This window comes from Sander lucioperca, chromosome 8 (genome assembly GCF_008315115.2).
Source record: "Sander lucioperca isolate FBNREF2018 chromosome 8, SLUC_FBN_1.2, whole genome shotgun sequence".
Classification (NCBI taxonomy): Eukaryota; Metazoa; Chordata; class Actinopteri; order Perciformes; family Percidae; genus Sander; species Sander lucioperca.
In genome coordinates, this window is record NC_050180.1 from 6,997,034 (window position 1) to 7,011,911 (window position 14,878).

Consider the following 14,878-nt stretch of genomic DNA (forward strand, 5'->3'; position numbering starts at 1 on the left):
CGGAACCGGAGCAACCCCAGAAGTGGAACGTCGTGGATATAGACTAGGTGTGTAACATACAACCCATTACTGTACACTTTCCATGGTGGGATACATCCACTCTACTCAGCTGTCACAGCTTGTCAGGTTGCACCTGTCTTCGTTGACAATGCCAATAAAGTGTGTTTGAAAGTGAGCTAGTCCACTGAAAGTGATGCATTTTACACCATGGTTGTGATTGTGTCACAGACTCAAATCAAGCATGAGGTTGTCACTAGCTTGTATATTTTTTTTAGGTTTGGTGACGGCTTATTCAGATAAACAGCAGGGTTCCTGACAACCCTGCACGACAACCCCGCTGTCGAGTTCTCCACGCTGCAGAAGGCGAGGGCATTTGAAGTTACAGATTTCAGATTAAACAGAGTCTGAATCCAGTTTGTATGACAGATTTAAAGTACAAATAATCTCTCACTTTTACATTTCCCTTCCAAATGCCTACAGCTTGGATTGTCATATGGTAACAATTGCCATCAAGTAAACACAGACAAACAGGAAACAAGAATGTAGTACTGTACTACAACAACATACTATACATCAACCTTAAACAATAAAAGATGCCGAATTGAGATCAGAGCTGCCCTGATGCCAATACTCCAATAAGACATACACTTTGTATCAAATTAGACCAAACTAGAAAGAATGTAGCCTTAACTAGACAGTAAATGAGCAGTTATACTTATACTTATTAGACACCATGCACCTAAATGATGCTGTATTTAGTTCATTATAGGATATAAAAAGCTTGACTTTGTATCAAATTAAAACTAAACTAGAAAAACTTGATCTTTTTTAGACAGAAAAAGAACACAGTTATACCCTGATTACATGGAGGCTGATAACGTTAGATAGCATTAGACACCATACAGCTAAATTAAGCTGTAATTAGAAACTATATATATTGCCATATTAAACCCAAAATACACCATACTTAGTCACTGTTACACCAAATTACACTCTAATTAGTAGCCAAATATTGGGCATAGGCTTTTATTGTCATTTGTTGCTTATTTATGTATATACTGTATATATAGAGAAAACTACCGTTACAGTAATGTCAAACCATGTTGAGTCACCTCTGGTCGCTCCTTCACACAATCTTCATAGCCTGGTTCCAGTGGTGTTTGTAGGTGGTGAATAGCCTTATTAATAGGATAATATATATACTTAATACATGCTTCATCAATGCTCTACTCCCACGACACCTAAAGAGTAACTGTAAAGGGTGTTGTCAGACACTTTGAATATTAATCTGAGCCTGTCGGTGGCAAAAGGAGCACTTTTGTGAAGGTAAATACAAGCTGGACAATCACCCTATTAACTTACATTGTAGCTTGTTTTGCCGCTGCCGACTGCAGCGATCTCGCTTAATACTGGACTAATTTTAAAGATTGTTGTTTCCATCAGTCACTTAGACTCAAAAACATAGGAAAACAAGGTTGAAAAAAATCGTAGTTACCCTTTAAGAACATTTAATGCATGTCACTATCCGACCACAGTAACATGAAAGCTGCCGGCACATTGCATCTTTATTTCCCAGTTACATCCTTATTAATGGGTAATTAGCGACATATGAGACCAGAACAGTACCATAGTTTGATCTTATTAGACTTTATTAGCAGGTGATTTGTAACAAATTACAACAAAACGCTACTTTAATCTAAAGGAAGAGCCATCCCATTACTTTTAACTAGTTATTTCTACCATTTATTCATTACTATTAGGGACTGTTCGTTATTTAATTAAGGGGCCACCAGAGGAGTTTTGTGGCCTCTAACCTAAAAAGACGTAACCCTCCCCTTGTCATTAATAATTTTCCCATGACCCTCCAAAACAATTTGAAAAAAAGGCATGACCCTCCCCTTGCATGCAAGTTTGCACTTAGCAAAGAAGCACAGACACCATTTGATTTTTACAGCCATGATGTACAGGAGTTAACCTCTGCATTCTCATCTTACACATCCCACTCCTCTGTTATGGTGTGGTGGCCATTTCAGTAGATTTACTCACTAACATTGTTGTGGAAACACAGTAAGCATGGAAACTAAATGCAAACTTCATGCATTACTGCATTACTTCAAATACTAAGTTACTCCTCTAGTAAACTAGTATTCACATGATATAAAACAATAAAACATTGACACCATTCAGCAAAAGACGCTGGGATATAACCAATTCAACACTGGTTGCTATGGACTTGTCACTATCGTCATTGTATATTTTAGCACATAGGTAAAGCTGCCGAAGCTGAACATTATATTCCAAAACACATATGTTTATTTTTAAAGTTTTTAAGTTACATTGTAACAATTTAACAATTCGCCCTTATGAAATCCAATCGCGGCACGGCTGTTTTGGAACTCAATAGACAGACGCTTAAATTCAACTAAAATGTAACGGTGAACAATCAGTGTTGGACCTACAGTCTGTTGAGATGCCTCTCCAAACGCAGAAACCAAGCGCAGTCACACCATAAAACGTTAAGACACGTTGGGAAAAAAGATCCGTATTTTGCCGTAATCTAATGACACAAAAAAAAGTAATCCACAGCGATCAGTAGATCCACAAAAAGGTAAATGATACGGTGTATCCAGCAAGGTCGATACGAGCGTCACATTCACCAGCCAGCTCCAAACAGGTGAACGAGGCCTCTCCACTTCGCTGTTTAAACAAAGTGGAATAAACGTATAAAAGTCCAAATCTACACAAAACCCGCAATCAATTAGTAAGCTGACATCACATTTATATACATGGCATTTAGGAAACCTTTATTGCAAGGTTGGCACGGCAAGATGTCCAGACTAGTGCAACAGTAACTTTCGTTTTTTTGCATTCTGCTGCTCCCATCGTCAGCCAGGTAATCATTTTTTTATTATTTATTATTATTATTCCACTAATTTTTTAAACAATGCAATTACCCGTTTGAGCCACCATGGGGGCAGTGCCTCCTGCCCCCCCAGCAAACTCTGCGTATGCGGTCAGACCATCTGCTAGGGGGCCGAGACTGAGAGCTACATGGATAAATATGCACCAAACAAGCCCCTTTGAAATTTTGCTCTTTTCATGAATAAAAAAGTTGGGTGACCCCCCCGCCCAGACTAAAAAATGTTGGATGACCCTCCCCTCAGCAGAAAATAAAAAGACATGACCCTCCCCTATTTTCCTCCGGTGGTCCATTCCATAAATACCGAACTGTCCCTTAGCTATTTTAACAATTAATCCAACCACCAACATCATTACTTTTAGCTAATCATTTCAACTGTTTAGTCATTTTTCTTAACTAGTTATTTATAATTATACATTTGAAGTTCTTCATTACATTTAGCTTATCTTCTGTTCTCGCTTGTTGACTAGTTTTCACACGCTCTTACATAACTGCAACATGTAGTGTTCAGGTGTTACGGTTGACTTATTATGTAGATATATATTCTTTTAATCAAATTATAATTTCTATTTTTTTCAAATGAGGTAAACTACTGTACAATTTTTTGCACGTTCCCCCTGGCAACTGCAGAAGTCCCCCTGGCTGGGAATCGCTGATACAGTATATGCTGAGTGCTAAGAAGTGAAACGTGGGGAGTGAGAGCTGAGGTAAAGAGATATGACATTAAAAACAGCAGAGAAGGAAGACTTGACAGAGGTGGTGATGTGGTTCACTGGGGAACATAAGGAAGTTCTTGCTGGAAGTGTTGACTTTTGAGCTTTCGGAGGAAGGTTGGGAGTGAATCTGAAACCTGACTGGAGTGGAAATGTCACTGTAACCCGGGGGAGACAGGTAGGGGGCGAGCTGTGACCGAGTGGCCAGTGATTGCAAAGTGTGTCATGGCCTGCGGTTCATTTATTGGACCTATTTCCTGTACACACACTTTGAGGAGCTATATCTTCCCTCACTATGTGCTTATTTAAGTGTTTTCTTGCTTGGGTTTTTCTTTTCAAGATTTCATTGGACTACGTTGAACTCTTTTTCTCTCTTTTGAATGTATCAGTCACTGCTCAAGGCCTTGCATCATACATATATAAGCAAAAAGCTTGTCAATGGCTGAGCCTGAAAACTCAATTGAGGCAGTGTGTGTAGTAATTCTCGTTCCTATTTGACTTTCTAAACAAAGAGAGAGACATTGGAGCTTATGTTCAGAACAAAAACGACAGAAACTGAAATGTAACGTTGATCAGTGTAAGCTAGTGAAGATGACTCACAGATGTGCAATGTGAGATGTTGAAGGGCACTTCTGTCTGACTTTCTTTTTTTGGTCAGACAAACCATGAAAGAAAGTTAAATTTTTATGTTCAATAACTCAGTCGCAATGTGTAGCAAAACTGTGCACTGGTAGAAAAGAGAAACAAAGACATTTCACACACACTTAATATTTATTTATTAAGCAAGAGAAGTCTGTGACCCGACAGCCGGCTAGAAATAGGCAGTGCAGTAACAGAATCTTGATTCATATTTGATCAGCGGTGCCTATAGTTTGACAGTTTGATCGCAGCGATTGACATGGCGCTTGAGACTCCTCGGCTCTGATTCTTTTTGTTTTTTCTCCTGTGGGCGGGTTGGAATCTTGTAAATGCCATTAGGGGCACTATGAGGAGGCAGAGAAACATGATTTTTTTTCACAGATTATACATCAAATTTTCTACTGTTAGGATATAGGTACAGTTTTAGCAAATATGACAAGAACTTGTTTTTATAAAAGTAACTTACTGAACCTTTAATGGAGTCTTTTCTTAGGGTGTTTTCACATATATTCCTTTTTAAATGAACCAAAACCAGTCATCTTAAAGTGGACCAACAAAGAAAAGGGACTCAATTCTTTTTTGCATTGCCAGTTTAGTTGAAAGAGGACTCAGTTCTCTCTTTGGTCCACTTCAGCTCTGATGGAGACTCAGGGCTATGATAGATTGGCAAAAGGCAAAACCAACCTGAAACGTGTTGTGTTGGAAAGAACCTCAATGCAGACTTCAAGCGAACTGTACTTAGACCACCTACCAAGGGGATCTGATTCCAATTGGGGGTGGGTTGTAATATTTAGCCTCAACCCCTCTGGCCCCCCTAACTTTGGCAAATATTTCATATTTTTTTTAACACCACCTTTATCCTAAAAGAGGGGATATTATTCATTTGCAGTGATAAATAACATGTAGGTTAACACTGACTGAGTATTCTTGTGTGTATTGTTATATGTGCATCGTTATTCTTTTGTAGAACCAAACCTATGGAGGGTTGGTGGTATGTAACACTTGTGCTTAATATATTTGGTACCCCTAAAATCACATGTGGCCCCAGGCTCGCCCCTCCATTTGAAATGGTCTAGAATCACCACTGAGTGCAAACAATGCTGACTAAGAGGTTAATGTGAAAACATTTTCTAACAGTTGTTCTCTCCCTCTCTCTTCCCTAGATGACAAGAACCCGTGTCACTTAGGCGAGGCTCCTGGCCCCTGCCGAGGGCTGTTGACGCGCTACTTCTTTGACAGCGACAGTCAGCAGTGCAAGCATTTCTTCTACGGCGGCTGCTTTGGCAATGCCAACAATTTCAGGAGCATGGCGGCATGCCAGGCCAAATGTCAGAACCCAGGTAGGCCAGGTTGAACTTTTGTCCTTTTACAGTGAAGACTGGCAGACACCCAAGCAATCCAGACAGCTGCGAATTCTATTCAAGACCACTAATAATGTCTGAATGGGTTTTGTGTTCAGCAGCAGTGAAGGTGTCAAAGATGTCGTCATTTGGTGGAAAATGGACTGTATTTAAAAAAAGAAACACATTATTTTAAGGCCTTATACTGTGAGAACAAACACATCTACACCTCAGACTAACAAGTCATCTGTACATGAACCGAGATTTGTTCGCTTTTTAAATTTGGACAAATGGAAATAATTACTTCTCCTGCCTTCACTTCAAAGCCGTATGCAAGATGTGATCTGTACATACTTCTGGGTTTGTGGACAGCCAGATCACAGCTGCTGCACGACAAATGAAAACACGTTTCAGAGTGGTGACATAATCAAGGCAGTTCCACCTCAGAAAATTTACTTTTTGATGAATTTTAGCTGACCATGAAATCACATTCCACCTTGATTTTGCATTTAAATCGTTTTAAAGTGACCGGAGCACACTCAATTATGGCAGACTTAGGCACTACTTACAAGTCATTTAGATATTGAAATTGTCAAAGCAAATAACGAGGAAGTCCCTCGACTGTGACCAATTCTGCAGGCAGCCCATGTTGTACCAATCAATCAATAGGAAAAGCCTATTTTTTTTTTTATTTCAGATAGATGACTCTGTCTGGTTTCATTAGATTATATAGTTTGCAGACCAACACCCTTTCTAGTCTGATACTAAAGAAATTAAACTTACTTTAATTATGATTGATCGTTGGGATTTAATGAAATTTGTTCTAAATATAGGCATGCATTCCTTGGATTTATGTTCTGTGGATAGCAGTGGAGACACACCAGTCTCAAATGTGTGTGTTTTTTTTTTGACAATATAGCAAAATCCACTAAGGCACCAGACGTCAACACACAGTCTGCTAGAAAATCCAGTGTTGTGCAGCCAACCACGTTAACTGGTAAGTTGTACACCACACTCTACTTCAAGTATAACAAAGTTTGTTGTTCTTGTCTAAAAACAAAAAGTAACTGCTAAGACATCATTCTAATAACTCAAATCAACCCCGTTCAATGGGATAAATGTCTGTGTGCTCAAGTTAATCCATCAAACACACAGTAAAATATGTCTTCAGTTTTGCAATCATGTGTAACTCAGGTTTGGGGTTTTTTTTTTGCTCACACGAAGAATGCGCAGTCCAATTACTTTTTGCAGGAATGGTTCAACATTTTGGGACATACCATTTTTTACTTTTTTTTTTTTAGAGCTAGATGTTTTGCACCACTATTAGACATGAGGGTCATATCTTTCTTCTCATCGCACTCTGGGAGAAGAAAGCAATTAAGCGTGTTGAAAAAATGTTTTTGAACTATTCCCTAACATGACTGATCCCCTGACATATGTTTGTTTCTCAGGGGAGTTGACGGTAAAAGAATCTCAGGTGCAAGCGAATGGCGCTAATAGAGAGCCAAAAGGTAAGAAATTATGGATGTTAATGTAATGTCAAAGGAACCATACACACGGTTGGTGCATGCGTAGCTAGCTATCTTACAGCTGACGTCTGCACAGTTGCTTTATTGGCTGTTTGGGGCAGAAATGGTTCTGCGTCATGACGCGAGGCACGCAGCGACGGTGACTCTACAAAAAATAGTCTCGGAAAAGAACTTGTTTTGGTGGAACGTTTGCACTCGAAAGAAAACACCACAAACAGTATTAATTTAAGTTGACTGTTCACACAATACAGTAAAGGTGAGCAATTTTAATTAGCTGGATACATGGTTAAACATAATTTGCTCTTACCAGTGTATCATCGTGTGTACCCACCAATCGGTCCCAAAACGTTCCAGTTAGAGAGTAAATGCTGTAAACATATTCTTTGGAAATCATTCCCAGAAAGAACCAAGCAGACCTGCCTTGTTGCATGCTGAAATTTTCTTCAAAACTTTGAAGAAAATGTCAGCGTGTAGCTTGTTAGCTCCAAGTTTGTTCTTTCCCGAAGCAGCTGAGATTGAGAACGGCAACACAAATGGCGTTTTTCCATTACATGGTACCTGCTCGACTCGCCTCGACTCTACAAGCCTTTTTTAGGTCACGGCAGTTTCCTGTGGCGTCGCTATGACGACCAGCCACGCTCGCCTCACGCATGAGGCGGTACTAAATCTGCAATGGAAAAAGGAGGACGGGGCACCACGGTCGAGCCGAGCTGAGTAGAGCTGGTACTAGCAGTGGGTAAGCGCCAAAAGAGAGCGGAAGGTGAGGGACAAAGCCTGTCATCAGGCGCAGGATGTCAGGCTTTATCCTGGAAATGTAGTACCAGACTACAACACACCTTAAGAAGTAATTTCTTCAGTCTGAATAACAACATCAGAGATCAGCCTTCTTTGTTGCTGATTACAGTTTTTGATCCAGTAACCTTGACCAGAAAAGAAAAAAAAATGGTTTTCCTTTCAAGATGAGAAAAACAGATTTTGTCTCATTATATAAATGCAGACACCAAGGCATAAAGGCAGAAGGAGTACATGCAGTGTTAATTCATTACAGAAATCTCAGAGCAGACATTTGGGATAGATTAACTGTTGTAAGGCATAATTAAATCAATCACCCTGTCTTCATAGTGGTAACCAGTCCACGGCTGACTTCTGAGTTATACTTAAAACTTTCATTAAGTTCGTTTATTAAACCAGTGCATGCTGATGGCCAATCACTTTACTGTGATAAAATAAAATTAAAAGTCAAGATGCAGTGATGCGTAGATGGTAGACATTTTGGAAAATTGCTTCAGTTGTGCAAGGCAAAGGGCAGAAACCAAGTGCATCACTGACTACATTTACATGCACTTACTATTCTGGGTTTTGCCCTTATCTGGAAAAAAAAACAGAATACCGATTAAGCTGTTTACATGGCTAATGAAAATTAATATTGCACTAATATTCCTGTTTACATGCTAGGATAGAATAGGATTTTTTTTTTTTTAAGTTTTCCACCCCCCTTGTTGGACCGTGTGAACACAGCGTCCCTCTTTCATTCCTTCAACCAGCTTCTTGAAAAGGTTGGCGTTGCGATGTTTGCGCATATACAAAAACCTGTTGATATCCAAGTCTTTGATCATGTTTAGAAGTAGCTGTGTTTCTCCTTCCGAACAGAATTGTGGGCTTTTCTTTTTAGGCATGCATCTCTACTACGCAGCCTTGCAAACTGTTGGGTGGTTGGTTTGTTTACAACAACTATAGCAATGCACAGAGCTGACAGTAAGATGTAAACAGGCAAGAGGCCATAAAGTGTTGCAAACTGCAAAACAAAATCCTGATTGAGACCACCCATCCATCAATCGTCATCCGCTAATCCTGGGTCAGGTCGCGGGGGCAGCAGCTCCAGCAGGGGACCCCAAACTTCCCTTTCCCGAGCCACATTAATCAGCTCCGACTGGGGGATCCCTCAGGCCAGGGTGGAGATATAATCTCTCTACTTAGTCCTGGGTCTTCCCCGAGGCCTCCTCCTAGCTGGATGTGCCTGAAAAACCTACCTAGGGAGGCACCCAGGGGGAATCCTTACCAGATGCCCAACCCACCTCACCTGATTAAGATGCACATTCCAAATGTGCTGTATACATGTACATAGAATTCCTCTAAAACCCGAATCCGGCACAACCCACTTAATCCGAAAATGCTAAATTCAGAAAAAGGCCGTATTCAAAATATCCAACCGGAATATGCTGTTTACATGACCTGTATCAAAGTCGGAATATTGTCATATTCTGAATAATAGTGCAATATTAGTGTGCATGTAAAACGTACTCAGTGTCTTTGTCACATGTTCCTACTTTTCCTAAATCTTCTGTGTATTAGGAGTGAGGAAGCATACAGTATATAACAGTTGTCGTGTTCTCAGACTCTGTTGTGCCGCAGCAGGAGAGCACAGGGACGTCCTGGCCTGCTTCCCTCAACTCCTTCAAAGAGTTATAATTTCAAGAATCCAATTTCACTCTTGTCAGAAAATATTGAGAGGGAAAGAGTCAGGATGAGTTAGCCTCAAAAGCACCGTCTCCTTTTCAATCTATTTTCTTTATTTCTGCGATGCAATCTCCAGCATGTAAGCACAAAGATATCTCTCAGAAACAATGGTGGCATCAAAGTAACACGCTTTCAAGTAGCTGTGCATTATTCAGAGATTGCATTAAATAGATTATAGAGGATCATAAATGGTAATGGTTCATGTCAGTTATAAATAGCAGGTGACTTTTGTTTTTCTCTACTGAATTTAAATAGGGGCATTTGAATTTCAAAGTCACGAAAGCTGGGAGAGGAGTATAGAAGGCACACATCTTGAGTATGGTGTCATTCAACCAAGCATGTATTGCTATGTTGAAGCCAAAGACTGACATCTTGTGGTTATACGATGATGTACACTTTCAGTGTCAGTGGGAGAAGCTGTAATGTCGACCCCTGTGTCCAAAGAGGAAATAAACTATTCCCAAACCAAGCAGCTCTTGGTAAGTTAAGAAATATTTAGGAGTCAATGAGAGGACTTGAGGATAAATCCACCGTAACTTTACTTCCACCTTAGGACACATTATTTACATGCAGGTACGACTACGCTACTCATGTAGTGCATATCACTCCGCCTAGGGTGGTAATCTAGTTCCAAATAACATATCACAACATCCCCCCTGTTTAGCTTAGACCTTCCTAGATAATCAGAAAATACATTTCTAGCTGTGTATCAACCATACAAGAATAACTGAATTCAGTTTTGACCACAGCCCTTCCAAATCGTGTACGGATTGGTTGAGGGCTCTTGGGGTCTGGTGCTTTTGTTTCAGATCCACAGGATGGTGCGGTCTGTGTTTGATCACTGTGACCCTCCTGGCCTTCATCCAGTGTTTGTGGCCCCGCAAAGCAAATTCTTTTCACAGTCTGTTGCATATGTGTGTTGTACGGTCCACGTAGGTGACTCCTGCAATGCCTAATCGTATTTCCATTTGGTGTTTGAACAATGTAGCTCCGTAGCTCGTTGCACTTTTGCTGGACAACTGCTGGGTGCCATGTCCTTCTCTCTTTGTTCCACACAGTCACATGCTGTCCAGGATGGAGTGGCGGAAGTTCTCTGCGGCAGCTGCGATCATGGTATTCCTTCATCACAGCACCTCTTTACCTGCGTCTGCTCGGCTTGGCAGTAGGGTGGCGACAGGCCTGCCAAAAGCAGTTCTGCAGGTTAAGGCAGTTTGCTGTCAATAGGTGTCGCTCTTACTTGTAGCAAAGCTATGTGGAGGTCACCTTTGTTTTGCTGTGTTTTCTTCACAATGGCTTTGATGTGTCGGACATGTCTTTCAATAAATCCATTGCTTTTGGGATAGTGGGGTGAACTGCAGTGATGTGTCTTACTCCCCATTCTTTCACAAGTCCCTTGAAGGCTTGTACTGTGGTCCATTATCGGTCAGGATTTCGTCCGGTCGTCCCAATAAGGACATGTATCTCTGCCTTTTTTGTGTGACTGCATGGCTGGATACTGGAGTGGGCATTTCATCTACAAGTGGATATTTTGAGTATCTATCTACAGTCAACATGTAGTGGCGGCTATTGGCTATTGATTGCCATGGTTTGGACGGTATTTCATACGGTTTGAGAGGCACTTTTGGGTTTGCATCTTGATGCTCTGCACACACACTGTATGATCTGCAGATACTTTCAATGTCGTCATTCATCTTTGTCTAATAGACACTCTCTCTTGCCAGCCGGTGTGTTTTTTCTGTCTTGGTGGCCCACGTGTAGTTGTGTGAGAATGTCTTCAGTCATGGAGTCTGGAATGAGTGCCTGTCTGCCCTTGAAGATGACTCCTGACTCTATAGCAAGTTTGTCTCTGAAAGACCAGTATGGACGCAGGTCTTTAGGTAGGTCCTTTATGCTTTCAGGCCATCCCTGACGAATTAATTCCTTCAGCGCACGGAGCCTTGGGTCATCAGCAGTTTGGCTACGCAGAGCGTCTTGTTTTCCAGGTGAGAAGTTTATTATGGCGATGGTATGCCTCTCTGGATCCTCAAACTCTGTTTCGATCCCCTCTATGTGCTCATCCAGCTCAATGACGCCGCTGTTTTCAGGGTTTGGTAACCGGCTAAGAGTGTCTGCCAGGACCATTTCTGCTCCGGGTCGGTATTTGACTTCATAGTTGTACCCTTGGGTCTTAATCAGCATATGCTGGAGTCGGGTTGGTGCTGCATGCAGTGGTTTTGAGCAGATAGTGACAAGTGGTTTGTGATCTGTTATCACAGTGAATCTTTCCATACAGGTAGGTGTGGTAACGCTGCATTCCATAAACTATTGCGAGCATTTCACATTCTATGTTGCTGTATCTTGACTGGCAGTCCGTCAGAGTCTTTGATCCGAACACGATGGGCCTATTGTTCTGCACCAGTGCTATATCTAGGCCCTTCTGTGATGCATCTACTTCGAGTGTCAGGGGTGTGCTGGCGTCATAGTATTTCAGACATGCATCCTCTGTGATGGCTGATTTTAAGTCATCGAAGCATTTCTGATGGTCTGCTTCCCATATCCACAAAGCATCATTTTTTAGCAGTCCTCTCAAGGTGTGCACTTTCTCTGCAAACTTTGGTATGTAAGTTGCGAGGTAAGTTAGCATTCCCATGTGTCACATCTGTGCAGTTCATTCTTGTTTTGGGGGGTTGGCATATAATGTATGTCTCTTATTTTTGAAGGGTCTGGTTTTATGCCACTGTCTATGTACAGGTTGCCAAAGAATGAGATACTGTTCTGCTTTATCATGCATTTGTCGCTATTGAACATCATACCTGCTTCTGCAGCCCGTTCCATCAGTTCCTGTTGTGCTCTACTTCATTTTTTCCGCATACGGCTATGTCGTCAGCCATACTGACTACACCATCAAGCCCCTCCAGAATCTGGTCCATCTTGGCCTGGAAGAAATCTTGAGATACACTCAGTCCAAATGGCAGACGTTTCCAGCAGTATCTACCAAACGGAGTGCGAAACGTTGTCAAGACTTGCAAGTCTTCATCCAAATGTATTGACCAGTATCCTGCTTTCGTGTCAAAACCTCTGCATTTGCGAATTTTGGATTCAGTTCCTCGACCGTAGGTATCTTGTGTGGGCATCTTTTCAGGCTGGCATTCAGTTTTTGTGGGTCTAGGCATATCCATAAGGATCCGTCCTTCTTTGTGCTGTACGCCAGGCTGGAGCACCAGTCAGTGTGGTGTTCGACTTTCCGCAGAACATCTTGCTCCACGAGTTTGTTCAGCTCACCTTGGAGCTTGTCTTTGATGTGGATGCTGCATTTCCGTGGTGGGTCTATGAATGGCTCGGCGTCATCCTTCAGGATGAGTTTTGCAGTTCTTTAAAGTTTCCTATTTTATCAAACTGATTCGGATATGCTCTTTTGAGATCATCCCAGGTAGTTATTTTCAGTGGTTTTGCTTGTTGTTTGTTTTCCTTGCTGTCATCCATTTTTTATTTAACTGTGTCCACATGCACACTCACAAAATTCAACAGTTCACTCATGGGTAGCCCAACTACAGCTGGTCCTGATACATCCACGACGTAGAACTTGGCGTTTATCCATCTGGACTCCTTGTGTTGGCATGGAATGTTGATGGTTCCAAAGCAAGGGATCTCATGAACACTGTAAGCAGATAGTTTTGGGTTGTTTTTCTTCAGTTTTTTGTATGCACGTGCGTCGCTTCTGTACATCTGTCTGAATGTGTGCAGTGGAAGAGTGTTCCCTGATGCTCCTGTGTCGATTTTCAGGCGAAGTGTATGTGCATAGCCTGGTCCATCAGGTGGTCTCACGTTCAGTGTTGTGTAGGCCTCTTCTCTAGGCGATTTACTGTTGATGCTGTACATGCATTTTTCACTGATTGTGATCGAGTGGAATTGTGTCTGGTACATGTATTCTTCTTCTGGCTCTTGACTGTCAACCACATCAATTTTGGATTTGTGCTGTAGCCTGTGTCCTTTCTTATTTGCCTGGTGTTTGTTTTGTGGTGGACAAGACCTACTTCTTTTCGTTGCATTCGAGTTTTGCTTTTGTTGCCGTCTGTTTTTTCTGCAGCATCTCGCCCAGTGTCCTTTCGCGCCACACACAGAGCATTCGTCATTGTATGCAGGGCACTTCCGCAGTTTGTGGTTTTTGCCACAGTTCTGGCATACTCGTCCTCTGTGTATTGCATGAACTTTTTCCGAAGTATATAGGCCAAGCTGGTTTATCTGTTCATTCCCTGCTGATAAAGCTTCATATTTCCTTCCTTCATTTAACACATCAGCCAAGGAATAGCCTTGAGGTTTGCTATACAGGTCATTCCTCAGAGCGTCATGTGGCGTGCTAGCAATGATAAGCTCGATCAGACGTTCGTTGAACTCCTCATCGGTAAATTGGCATTTCAGCGCTAAAGTTCTGGCTCTGGTCACAGAATCATCGATGTTTTCATCCTGTTTCTGTCTGTATTGCATTAGGTGGAGTGTGTGTATTCTAAAGTTCACGGTAAGCTTCAACTGACCCTCAAAAAAGTTCCACAGAACGTCAGGCTTTTCCTTGTCGTCAGTGCTGAGTCCGCTAGCATTCAGTCTTTTTAGTCCTTCATCGTCGATGCTTCGGCAGATCTTCCTAGCTTGTTTAGCTTCGTCCTCTATTCCCTCATCGTCTAGGTAAAGACACATTTTCTGTCTAAATAGAGAGATAGAGATAGCCTTACTCAGATCCGGATCGGACCAGTTCATCGTCGGTAAATGTGATGCCATTCTGTCCGTGTATCAGCGTCTGCACACACTTGTGTTGCTCCCCTTAGACACCTAGCTTGCTCCCGCTAGCTGCTTAGCTTGCCTAGTTCTCACTCACCAGTCTGGCGATAGCAATATTATCCTTGGACAATTTCGCCTGAGACTTACGTCAAGCACAGAGCGAGTCTTTCACCGCTGCCACCATGAAGTATCCACTATTAATCAGAATGTTCTAAACCCACGGACAGAGCTATAGCACGTTTGAATCATGTGTGTTAACATAGACATGAATATTACAGTTACATTACACACAGACAAACCATGTTTTTCACATCTCTGTACAGGCTCTCTGACAGCTGTCTGCTCTGAGTGCATCCACCTCTCTCTCTCTCTCTCTCTCTCTCTCTCTCTCTCTCTCTCTCTCTCTCTTACAAAACGCTTCAGTGAAATATTTTCATGATCTGGTCATTATGATATGATAAAAGTACG

General features: G+C 41.7%; 1 protein-coding gene across 1 annotated transcript in view; it reads left to right on the forward strand.

The window, feature by feature from the left end:
• Positions 1-14,878, forward strand: part of tfpia (tissue factor pathway inhibitor a) — a 77,322-nt gene that overhangs the window by 58,341 nt on the left and 4,103 nt on the right. Inside the window, exons 3-5 of the mRNA XM_031296525.2 lie at positions 5,436-5,612; positions 6,532-6,609; positions 7,064-7,123. Of these exons, the coding sequence (XP_031152385.1) occupies positions 5,436-5,612; positions 6,532-6,609; positions 7,064-7,123 (315 nt within the window). The remainder of the gene's footprint in view (positions 1-5,435; positions 5,613-6,531; positions 6,610-7,063; positions 7,124-14,878) is intronic.